Here is a 12,711-nt window from a genome sequence, read left to right as displayed (position 1 = left end):
GTTGGTGTTAGGAACTATTGGGTTGTCAGAAAAGCCATGACACATTGTTGTGTAGAAAAATATAGACAAATATGCCATGAATTTACCAACAACCTAACAGATAAATAATGGGGAAAGTGCCTGTTGCTGCAACCTTTGATTTTTACTCTAAAACTGGAAACATATTTGGCATAGTTTATGGCTGATTCTATTCATAGACACTTTTCTGAGCTTAAGATTTATTATCGTTAATTTCTCATGAATATCTTGCTAATGATAGTTTAACATTTTACCTAACTTTGACACTTCCTTAGTAGGAGAAGCTCAAGGAAAAAAAGTGTTTTGACAGACACAGGAATGCATGTAGATGGGGCCAATGGGCTGTGGAAGGGTGTACCACAACAGATGAAAACAGAGACGTTGTCATTCTTATATATACATATCTCAAGGAAACCCTAAAGAAACTAGTAGGGTAAAAATGAAGATATACATCACCAGGTGGTGTTCTTTGAAAATAAAGACTGTGCGAATAACCTTGATCTGATTGCTGCACACTCCATGCATGATTTGAAAAATCCATATTGTGTCCCACAAAGATATATAATGAAATGTAAATTTAATATTATGTATTTTGGGGCTGGCAGGTGGCGTGGTGCTTAAGGGCACTGGACTCCCACATGGGTGACCATGGTTCAAGTCCTGAACCTGGTGATTTGCTTTCTCTCTCTCTCACTCTGTCTCTCTCTGGTCAAAAAAATGTATAAATACATACATACATACATACATACATTAATAAATAAATACAGAAATAAAGCTAAATAAAATATTTATTTTTTTAATTATGTATTTTAAATGAAATTCAGCACCATAGACAGCAGACTTCCCCAGTCTATCCCCTTCTCTTATCTTCTATAATCTATACCAAAGAAAGAAAATGTTAAAATATCATTGATACCCTCTGTTTTTGCTGGAGTGGGGGTGAGAGTCAGGGCTCTGAAAAGGAGAAATCGGGCATGCAATGACTTTTACCTTGAACATGCTTTTTTTTTCTTTTTTGTTAATGGGTATATGTGCTTGCCAGAGAGAGAAAGTACGCTTCAACAGGACATGGTCGTATCCTCCTTGCGCTATCTTCCCATCCCCTCAAGATTTGGGGCAGGCATGTGCACATAATCAGTTTGTTTTTCAAGCCACCTGGGTCAGGATTCCAACCCCAGTTGGCTACGTCAGATCCAGTTCCCAGTGCATAGCACTTAACCACTGTTCTACGAGACCAGCTGCCTTAACCATACCTTTATTTGAACTTCATCTGTAACATTTATAGGTTCCGTGACTTCATAGTCCTCTAGCTTGTTTTATTTGTAAATCGTCAGTAGCTAAAAGGACTAAATTATTTCATGTATATAGAATGTCTAGTACATGCCTAACATACAGGTGGAACTCAAGAACTATTTCATTTCCTTCCCATTTTTTATTTATAAATCATGCATACTCAATGACAGGCTACTGCCAAACTTAGAGCAAAAACACCTCAGAGTAAATCAAATGACTGCCAAAGTTACCATGCTCTTGGGACCAGTGGATGATGTCATGGTTATGTTGCTGGACGCCCATGTAGTCGACCACAGTTTGAGTCCTGGACCCAGCTGCTTAAAATTCATGCCTGTCATGTGTACATTCATGTCCAAAATCCTGAGAGGAAAAAGGAAGAGAAGGGATTGTGGTGTGGCCATCCCATCCCTGGTGGTGGTGGGCGGGGGGGGTGTGTGTCTCATTTTCTGTCTCTCTGTCTCTCTGGTGAGTGCACGCACCCTATAAAAAAATCTCTCAAAAAACAAATTTGTGTAGTTTCTTTCAAATGATCCCATTTAGATTTAGAGCTGAAGTGTGAGGGGAAACTTTTTCCAAGACTCAGAGCTGTCTATATCAAATTGAGTCCTGCAATAAATAAGGGAAATCAAACCGATGTTCCTTCATTTGGGTATGTGGATATTTTTCTGAATAAATATTGGGTCATCAGGAAAATCATGACACATTTTTACATAGAAAGACATAGAAAAATACGTCATGACTTTCCTGATGACCTAATAACTTATTATTACCACTCTAACTACTTTCTCCATAGAGAGTAAAGCCCCATATTTAAGTCAACTGGATTTTGGGTTAATTTTTTTGCTTGGAAAGGTAGAATAGACCTTTTCTAAGTGTTTAAATGAATAAACTATGTAAAACTATGTTCAGTGCCCAGAAATCTTTTATTATAATATAAGGAAATGATTCTGTAATTTATAAATTGAATAAATGGATGAGGGGATCAGTATAAATTATACACACACACACACACACACACACACACACTGAGGAAGGACCAGCTCTTCAAGAAATTAAGGTATATTATAGAATTACAAAAATCCTATCAGTATGGTATTGGTGTAAAATTAGGTAGAAGGAAAAATGTATAGGACAGAAGAAATAAGTCAGAAGCAGATCCTGATAAAGGAATCATCTCAAGTCTCTAGTCAAAGGAATCATTAATAAATTATTCTAAGACAATTAAGTAACCATTAGGGGAAAGTTAAATGCCCCAAATAAATTTCAGACATACCACAGAAGACGATAACATGTAGCTTTAAAAAGTTGCTAGTTGGGGGACCAGCAGTTGGCGTAATAGCTATGTTGCTGGACTTCCATGTAGTCAACCATAGTTCGAGTCCTGGACCCGGTGGCTTAAACTCATGCCGGGCGCATGTCTGTATGTGCCCAAGATCCCAAGAGGAGAATGGAGAAGGGATTGCAAAAATCTCTAAAAAAAAAAAGTTACTAGTTGGACCAGCAGGTGGCATGGTGGTTAAGGTCCTGGATTCCCACATAGCTAACTACAGTTCAAGTCCCAGACCTGGCAGTTTGAAAATTATACTTTCTCTCTCACTATCTCTCTCTGTCTCTTTCCAGCAAGCACATACTCCCTATGGCAACACCTTTAAAAAAAAAAAAGTTACTAGTAGCCAGAAAGATTTGTGTAAAATATTATTATTATACACACATGCACACACACACACATACACATGCATTATTTACGATACAGGTTGAGCATTCCTAATAAGAAAATTAAAAATTTTAAACATTCCAAAATCTGAAACTTACTGAGCACCAACATGGTGACACAAGTGGAAGTTCCATACCTGATCTTATATGAAGGATTGTGGTCAAAATGCTGCAATACTGTGACCAGCAGATGGCATAATGGTTATGTCCTTGGGTTCCCACATAGTTGACCATGGTCCAAGTCCTGGACCTGATGGGTATGTGTGTATATGTGCCTCAAATCCTAAGAGGATAATGGAGGAGAAGGGATTGGGGTATGGCCTTCCCCCTGGGGGGGGGGGAGGGGAGGAGGAGGAAGGGTGATTTCTCACTTTCTATCTCTTTGTCTCTGTCACTCCAGTGTGAACACATGTCCTATGGCAAAAAATCTCTCTAAAAGAAATTTTTTTAAATGCTGAATACAAAAATATATAAAATTACCTTCAAGTAATGTGTATAAGGTACCTATAAAATATAAATAAATTTTGTTTTTACACATATATAATACAATATATATGTGCAAATATTCCAAAATGTGAAAAGTTTCAAAATCTAATATACTCGGTCATAAGCATTTCAGAAAATGGATACTCAACCTGTATTGAAAAATATTAAAAACAGTTTATATATATTAAGGTAATTAATAATTGTGATGCAGGCATTTATACAAAATTACTTCTGGCTTGTATGTAGAATAAATAATTTATTTAGCCTTAAATCTTGTTTTAAGTTGTTAATCCAACTCATATACTATTTCCTCAAAAAAAAAAAAAGCACAAAAAATTAACCCTAGAAAAACAATCTTTAAGAGAAACATAGGTGTGTCCCTCACTTTACCCAATCATAAGGCTGAACATTTTAACTCTTTTTTTTAAAACTGTGTGGACCCTTCAAAAATATATAATAGAATATTTTCAAGTATTCATACTGGAATGGAGAAAAGGAAGCCATCTGAATTTTTTTTTAAATCTGTATGAGTGCTCTAATTTATCTATAAGCCTTATGGACTTTTACCACATAGACACAACATACTACAAGTACATACTACAGACACACACACACACACACACACACACACATGCAAAGACCCCTCATCCTGAGAGGGGTTGGGTAGGGCAATTGGGAATTACTAAAAATGTATGAGCAAAGACTTGATCTCCCAGAGTATAAAATAAGCTTGGGATCTGTACGGTTGTAGTCTCCCTTCAATCCCTGTGGCAAAGACAGGTGAAGGGGACAAGGAACTCAGAAACTCAGGAATAGCAAAGTAAGTAGCCCTGGTGTCAGTTAAGAAGTTGATTAATTTACCTGCAATGGAGAGAGTTCCCTGAGGTTTGGTCATCTCAATGGCACACAGGGGAGCCAGATTCAGTGCAGGGGCCCATCAGACTGAGGTCTGAAGGAGGCCAAGCAACTTCTTAGGATGGCCTGCCAGTTCTGGAAGGAGGGTTTCATCTCCCTTTCTGAGGAGAGGGCTCTCCCTCTTCCAGTGCCCCGCCTGTTTACAAAGTGGGCATGGTCCCAGTGACGGCTGTTTTTTCTGAGCCCATTCTCTGCTCCAGTGAGAAACAGATTTGGGACTCCAGTGCTGCTAATGATGATCCTCATTGTGGTTGATTGGGGTGGGGGACTTTAGTATATCCTCTTTTGAGCCTGAAACACTCCTTCAGTTGCTGAGGCCCCCATTTAGAAAGGCCTGCTTTTGTTCTTGGGACAACTGCCAGTCTCACTCCCTTTTCTCTGTTCACCTGCTAGAATTATAAAAAACCCTGAAGGCCAAGTGTATGAGTTCAGATTGTGAGGTATGAGGGCCCTTTTCTAATTTTTGGAGTTTACACCAAATACCAGGGGCTGACTGGGAGATGAAATGTGTTGTAAGGGTAGGTTGGTCCTCTCTGGATCGAAGTTAGGGTGAGGTAAAGAGGCTCTGAAATCCTGGAGAGGAAGAGAGCAGGGTTTTCATCTGGACTCTGGGTAATTCCTTAACCTTATTGTAGCTGATGGGGTTTAGTTATGGCTGGTTTCATTCCCTCAGTAAAGCAAGAGAACATAGAGAATCAGCATCTGCAACCTGCAGACCCGTGCTGATAGCTCCATTTAGGACCTTGATGGAAACAGCAGTGGAACCAGAGGCATAAGTATTGGGCAGCGTCTGATTCAGATTATCTCGATATCCCTTATTTTAGCCCAAATGCAACCTCCCTCCTCAGGATTAGTACAAATAGAAAAACTGATCTGAATGTCCTACGAGGACAGATCCTAAAACAGGGTGAGGTATTTGAATTCCTTAGTAAATTTAGTTGGGTTGACAGGAAAACTGTAAATTTAGCCTCAATTTGAAAGAGATCAGATATTGAAAAAGAAAAAGTGAACTCTGATAATGCCATGAGCTCCAGCCATTTCATGTGAGAGAAACTGATGTGCTAAGTCAGAGGATTCCTGAAAGGATCAGCCTTAGTGAGTCCAAGCTAGGGAAGGAGGAGAGGGAGATGAAGGGAAGAAGTGGAAGAGGGTAGAGAGGCAGGTGAAAGTGACAACAGGAAGAGGAAGAGGAATCTTGAGGTGACTCAGGCAGGTAAAAAGGGGATGGTCAATGCTGACAGGGCAATGTCTTCAGTAGCCTTGGTTGGGAAAGGGGTAAGAAAGTAGAGGTGAGAAAAAGCCTTCAACAGGAGGACCGAAGATCAGAGTTGTAAGAAGTTCAAAGAAAGCCTGAGCATACACTATTCCATCCACTTCTTCAGGGAGTGACAGTGTCTAGGTGAAAATAAGTGATCCATGTATTGCCCAGATTTCTTGGTTACCCAATTTATATTGGGGCCAATCTGTGTTGGAGTAGAAAATTAGGTGTTTGGGTTTGAATTCAGTAAGTCCTAGAGCCTCCAGGTTCTTTTATTTATTTATTTATTTATTTTTTGAGAGATTTTTGCTATAGGGCACGTGCGCTAGCCAGACAGACAGAGAGAGACAGAGAGACAGAAAGTGAGAAATCATCCCCCAGGGGGATGGCCACGCTGCAATCCCTTCTCCTCCATTCTCCTCTCAGGATCTTGGGCACTCACGCACACACACCCGGCGTGAGTTTAAGCCACCAGGTCCAGGACTGGAACCGCGGTCAACTACGTGGGAGTCCAGCAACATAGCCGTTACACTAACTGCTGGTCCCCGAGTTTCCAGGTTCTTAAGGAGATATCCTGATGGAGAGTCTTTGAAAGAGGCCAACTGAATGTTCTCTATGGTAACAACTGGGAGAGACACCTCTTAAGACCTCCCAGGACTTTAACAATGCCAAAGAAAGGGACTAAGTCTGAAGAGGGCATTCCCAACTCAGATGACCTTGAGATCTGCTCTAGGCTAGTTATCTCTGAACCCAGACACAGAGCAACTGAGAGAGCTGCACCAGATTAGACATACTGAATTGGAGGACAAGACAACCACACCAGGGAAATTGTCAAGAGGTGTCCCCCAATTCCAAATCCTGGAGAAAACGATAGATGTAACATGAGAGTTTCAAAACCAAGGGGCTGTCACTTCTGAACTAGCAAATATTAACATCCCAAGGGGTGAGAAAAAGGGGAAAGGGGACCAACAAAGAGCTACAGGTGCATGCTCGTGATGAAGATGTTAACTGCAGTGATTAATAGCTGAACTGAGCAGATCAGAGAAAGAGAAATGAAAGATGGAAAAGAAAGCCTTCTGACAACCTCAGAGACAGTACTAGGGGGTTTATCCTGGGTTTATCCTCTCCTAGGTATGAGTCTCCAGTGGGTGTGAGAGAGAGATAGTATCTCCCCATATGAGTCACCAAATACTAGGGTGGTCTGTGTCACAAGCATGAGAGAATTCACAGACTCAGAGAGTAAGCAGATTGAAAAGTTGTACTCACTTTCCAAGAGAGGAAAGGGGCCAGGTGCAGAGAGTTGCATCAGCTGGAAGCCATCTTTTAAAACTTTGACTCATTTGCCTAAAAGTTAGTTTTTCATACATTTTAAATCAAAATGTGGACTCACGAGATACAAGGGTATATTAGTATAAATAATAGAATATTTGTATCAACCTTCCAACTCCTCATGAATACATACTTCTTGGTCTTCTTGATATTTGAATAGGTTCTATGAGGAAGAAAACAATTGTTTTATATGTTTAAGAAAAGTCTAAGTTTGTTTAGTGATTGTTAATAATTGTTTAGTTAGTCTGTCTAATAATGTGCTGTTTTTGTTCTTTTTTTAAACATTTATTTATTTATGTAATTTGTTGTGATTTTTTCAAGCTTCTGGGTCTAGGACTAGAACCATGATCCGCCATGGGGGAATCCAGTGCCTTAAGTACTATGCTACCTGCTGGTCCTAATGTGTGTTTTTTAAGGCCATAGATAATAAGTAGCCAAAGTAGGACCAAATTCTATGTCCTTTATGTTTTCAGCATTTTTCAGCTATATAACCAACATTTGCAAATATCTTTATCCATATACATTAACTTCTAACTGTGACTTATAACTTGTTATTTGTTACTTAGCTTGATGGAACCTGGGAGCCACCATTTTCTGATGAATCCTGTAGTCCAGTTTCTTGTGGGAGTCCTGAAAGTCCAGAACATGGATTTGTGGTTGGCAGTAAATACAACTTCAAAAGCACAGTTATTTATCAATGTGAACCTGGCTATGAATTAGAGGTAAGCAAGCAGAGTATTTAACTAGAACTAATTTGTTTTTCCACTATATTTGGGAATATTTTTAGTATTATCATAAATTTGTTTTATGGACTTCAATCCTAAAAGATTCTATTATAATTTGTTGAGTTTTACACTAAAAAAAGCCAAAAAAAAAAAAAAAAGTTAAAGTTTAGGTGACTTAAAAATTTTTAAAAAAAAAAAAAAAGAAAAAAAAAAAAAAAAAAAAAAAAAAAAAGTCATTGTCCGGTGCCCACTGGTGGCATGGTGGTTAAGGTGCTAGATTCCCACATGGCCGACCATGATTCATGACCCAGACTTAAAAATTACACCAAATGCCTATGCGTGAGTGCCCAAAATCACAGGAGAAAAATAGAGAGGAAAGGATTATGGCATGGCCATCTCCCCAGTGGAAAGGGGTGATTTCTTACTTTCCCTCTCTCTCACTCTGTCTCTCTTTGGTGAACGCACATGCCTTATGGCAAAATCCTAAATAATAATTTTTAAAAAGTCTTGAAAAGGAAAAGGAAGTATGTTTCAGATCACAAGACAGATACTGATACTTCAATTAACCACTAAAATGTGTGTTTTGAATGGCTGGCAATAATACTCTACAACAGGGAAGTTCCCTGTCACCGTGGGGGAGGTGACCACAAGGATTTAGTATACAAAGCCATGACTTCATCAAGTGCTGGGTTCATATACCTTGGCACTGAGATGCCAAATTTTCATATGACAGAGTTGGACTGGGAAATTCTCAGAGTAGTTATAACCAAATAAGTTCTGTCTTGAGACTAGTGTTAGATTCTAATATTAAAACCCAGCAGTAGCACCTGGGTATTCCTTGTTACTTTAGTGGGAAGACTAGAGTCAATTTTGCTGAAAGTATTATTTTATCACCAAACTTGACATTTAAGAAACCTGTTTTGCATCACATAATGGTGTCATCTGGTTTATCAGGAAACTTTTTTCTATTTTTATTGTTATATTGATGCATAATACAGGTTTTGCAAAAGTATTCAATACCATTTATCTATTAAATTCGCATAAGAAGGCTCATTATTTTCTGGCCACACAGTCAAAGAATTATCAAAAAAATTATATAGGAAAGGTGGAACTAGACTTATATGGATATTGTTTTTATTTCCCCAAAAAGTCAAATACCAAAAAAAAGGGAAAGAAGACAATGTAATGGTGTATTAACAATTGGACAGTTTTCTTGTTTTTGAAACCTTGTTCTTTGTGTGAGAGTACTATTTGGAGACTTGTTAAAAATATAAGTGGTATAAAATTATGAACAACAAACCAAAGAGTCATTAAAGTTGAGGAAGTAGATAATTTACCTTAAAAATCTGTGGAAACACCTTGGTATTAGCTACAGAATCAAGATTCAGATTCGACCTGAATCTGAGGATGGTACTGCCACGCTAGGGAAGTGTCCCCTTCTTGGGACCAGCAGGTGGTGTGATGGTTGCATCACTGGACTCCCACATAGCTGACTGCAGTTTGAGTCCTGGACCCAGTGGCTTAAAACTCACACCAGGCACATGTGTGTGCATTCCCAAAATCCCAAGAGAGGAATGGAGAGGGAATTGTGGCATGGTCATTCCCCCAGAGCATGATTTATCACTTTCTGTCTGTCTGTCTGTCTCTCTCTCTCTCTGTGTCTGGTGAGTTCATGCGCCCTATTGCAAAAAAAAAAAAAAAATCTCTCTTTAAGAAAAAAAGAAATGTCCCCTTCTTGAGATGGTCTCACTCTAAGCTACATGTTCAAACTACTTGAGAAACTTATTTTTTAAATATTGACACCTAATTACTTGGAGAAATTACTAATTCCAGGGCTGGAGAAAAAAATGTAAAATCTTGCCAAGAAACCGTTGTCACTTGAGATAGAAGGGAACCTATCAAAACTGCATGTCAAAAGGACTCGGGAGACCAACCCAACAAAGCCCACACAGGCAAAAAAGAGACTATTTTAGCATTAAGGTTAATAATTTCAATGAAGTGAAACACATCAAATATGTCATGAAAGATATTAGACCTATAATGATCTAAAAAAGTGATAAGTATCAGAGGATGTTTGCACACAAATTCATTATTTTGAAAACTAACGGGGGAAGAACTGTCTTTTCAACACTAACTGAATGATGGGATGTTTTAATTCATTCTCTGTCTCTGAATACCTGAATCTGAGTGATATATAAAGAACAGACGTTTATTTTACTTTTTTAGTTTTTTATTTTTTATTAAATTCACATAAGAAGGCTCATTATTTTCTGGCCACAGAAACCTTTGGAGAGGTTTTTGCCATAGGGCACATGTGCTCGCCAGAAAGGCAGAGAGAGACAGAGAGATAGAAAGAGAGAAATCACCCCCCAGGGGGGATGGCCATGCCACAATCCCTTCTCCTCCGTTCTCCTCTCGGGATCTTGGGCCTGCACGCAAACACAGCCAGCGTGAGTTTAAGCCACGGTCTGGGACTCGAACCACAGTTGACTACATGGGAGCTCAGTGACATAGCCATTACGCTAACTGCTGGTCCCAAGAACAGAGGTTTATTTAATTCACAGCTTAGAAGCCCAAAGTTAAAGGCTGCATCAGGTATTGGCACAGAGCATCACATCACATCACACAGGAAGAACACAGTACGTGTCCGTGTCCGTTTGTCTGTCTCATTCTCTCTCCTTCAAACCTACCAGGATTCAATCATTGAGGGGGGGAGGGCACCCTGATGATCTTCATCCTGTTCACCTCCCAAAGGTCTCACCTCTTAATCCTATATTCAGATTAAGTTTCTACTCTCTTAATTTCATTGCAACCAAATTTCATCACATGAATTTTAGTGAACACATGCAAACCACAGTACTAGATAGTCATAGTAGGTGAGTGGAAGCTTCTAGTTAATAAATTACAGAACGTAAATAGAAGGATTTACAAACCCCATGAATTAGTGGATTTAAGCTGTGATCGTCCATGGTTGTTGATGTCACAAAACTAGGCAGCCAGACATTATGTGCCCCTAGATAAAAGTAACACAACCCCATTTATGAAAATGCCTTATCCCTTTCCTCAAAAATTGAATTTAAATTAAATTGTATCAAGAATCTAAACCCAACAAGCAGTATCAGAGATCTCACAGTGAGAAAATAAGCAAAATCCTGTCTGTGGGAATATCTACAAAACAAACAACCCAGTTCTCCAGTGTCTAAAACAAATACATTGCAAGAATAGTGAGAAATAAGGTGAAAAGGAACAAGCAGATGTAAAGAGACATAGGAGACACTGTACCGGTCAGATTTCTGCAGAGACAGAACCAACAGGATATATGCATATACATGAAAGGACTTTGAAAGTTTGTGGGGAAAATGGATTAAAGTATGTTTATTTTGATGGCAAAAAAATTAAAATCATGCGTAGTGTTTTCATAATACACATTTTCCGTGAAATTTTTGAAGATATATGTGTGTGTGTATATATATGTATATGTAGACAGAGAATGAATATATGATTATGAGAAATTGATTCATGTAATTATAGATGCTAAATCCATACATTGTCATTGGCTAGCTGGAGACTCAGAAAAGCTGGTGCTATAATTCAGTCAGTCCAAAGGCCTGAGAACCAGGGAAGCCAATGGGTGAATCCCACTCTTAACACAGTAGATGAGAGGTGATGTCCCAACTCAAGCAGCGAAGCCATTTCTTCCTTCTTCCACTTTTCTTCTATCCATTTCCTCAGTATATTGGGTGATGCCCCCACGTTGGGGAGGGGAATCTACTGAGTCCACAGAATCAAATGCTGATCTCATCTGGAAATATCCTACCAGACACAACCAGAAATAATGCTTAATCTGGGCACCCCATGGCCCATTCATGTTGACACATAAAATTAACCATCACAGACAGATAAACCAGTTTCAGTGTGTAGACCTTATTTTTGTCTTTAATCAAGTGAACTGTAAAATAATAGTAATGATAACAAATGATAACATTTATGTAATAATTGGAAATTTAAATACTGACTGGACATTTTATTAGTATTAGGGAATTGCTACTTTTTAAGGTTTGATCATTGTGATTGTAATTTTTAAGTGCATTTATCTTTTAGAGATAAGTGTAAGCATACTGAAATAATTACAATGAAATGATTTGATGTCTGAGATTTGCTTCAGAATAATGTGGGTTTATAAGAAGGGCATGGGACTTGGATGAAACAAGACTGGCCTTGAATTAACTGTGTAAAGTGGTTGATATCTACACTGGAGTTTCTTAATACTGTTTTTTTCTACTGTTATAGTTTTCAAATGTTTGGATTTTTCCCTAAGACAGTGTATTTTTTTTTAATGCAAATGGCTGTTCTCACCCTAGACTAATTAATTCAGTATTTCTGGGGCTGGGGCTGGGGCTGGGGCTGGGACTGGGGCAGGGGCAGCAGTACTTTTGTTTTTTAATCCCCGAGGTGATTCTAACCAGGATAGGACTGAGAACTACTGCTCTATGATATCATTCAGTGCTTCTCAAAGTCTGATTCCTTACCACTTGTTTGTGAATAATCCGAGGTTGTCAAAAGGTACGAATCATGTGTTCCTAGGCCCGAGATCTTCAAAACCAAATAGGTCCCGGGGGGTTGAATTTTTAACCAGCATCCCAGGTGCCAGAGGTCCTGGCTGGGAAAGTAGTAAAGATTAGAGACTTGGTCGTGACAGAAATATGTTGCAAACTCTCTGCTGTGTTGGATTAATGATGGGGAACTAACCTAACCTCTTTGAGCCTCCGTTTCACCGTGTTTATAGTGGAAATACGATAACCACCTTTGCTAAGAGACTCTGATGGCTGCAGGTAAATGAAAGTGGCAAATATCCCCCTTATGCATTCGCTCCGTTTATTATCATCATTCCTAGTTTTTGCATTATTTCCAAAATCAGACAAAGCAGTTAGGACATCTAATATAAATTATGTTAAATTCTTCTATATAAATAAG

General features: G+C 38.8%; 1 protein-coding gene across 1 annotated transcript in view; it reads left to right on the top strand.

Annotated features, from left to right (window-relative positions):
• SVEP1 (sushi, von Willebrand factor type A, EGF and pentraxin domain containing 1) overlaps positions 1 to 12,711 on the top strand; it is a 233,157-nt gene that overhangs the window by 189,368 nt on the left and 31,078 nt on the right. The window contains 1 exon segment of the mRNA XM_006142717.3: positions 7,579 to 7,734. Coding sequence (XP_006142779.1) covers positions 7,579 to 7,734 — 156 coding nt within the window.

Source organism: Tupaia chinensis, unplaced genomic scaffold (assembly GCF_000334495.1).
Source record: "Tupaia chinensis unplaced genomic scaffold, TupChi_1.0 Scaffold000081_1, whole genome shotgun sequence".
Lineage (NCBI taxonomy): Eukaryota > Metazoa > Chordata > Mammalia > Scandentia > Tupaiidae > Tupaia > Tupaia belangeri.
This window is presented reverse-complemented; position numbering and strand designations above follow the sequence as displayed.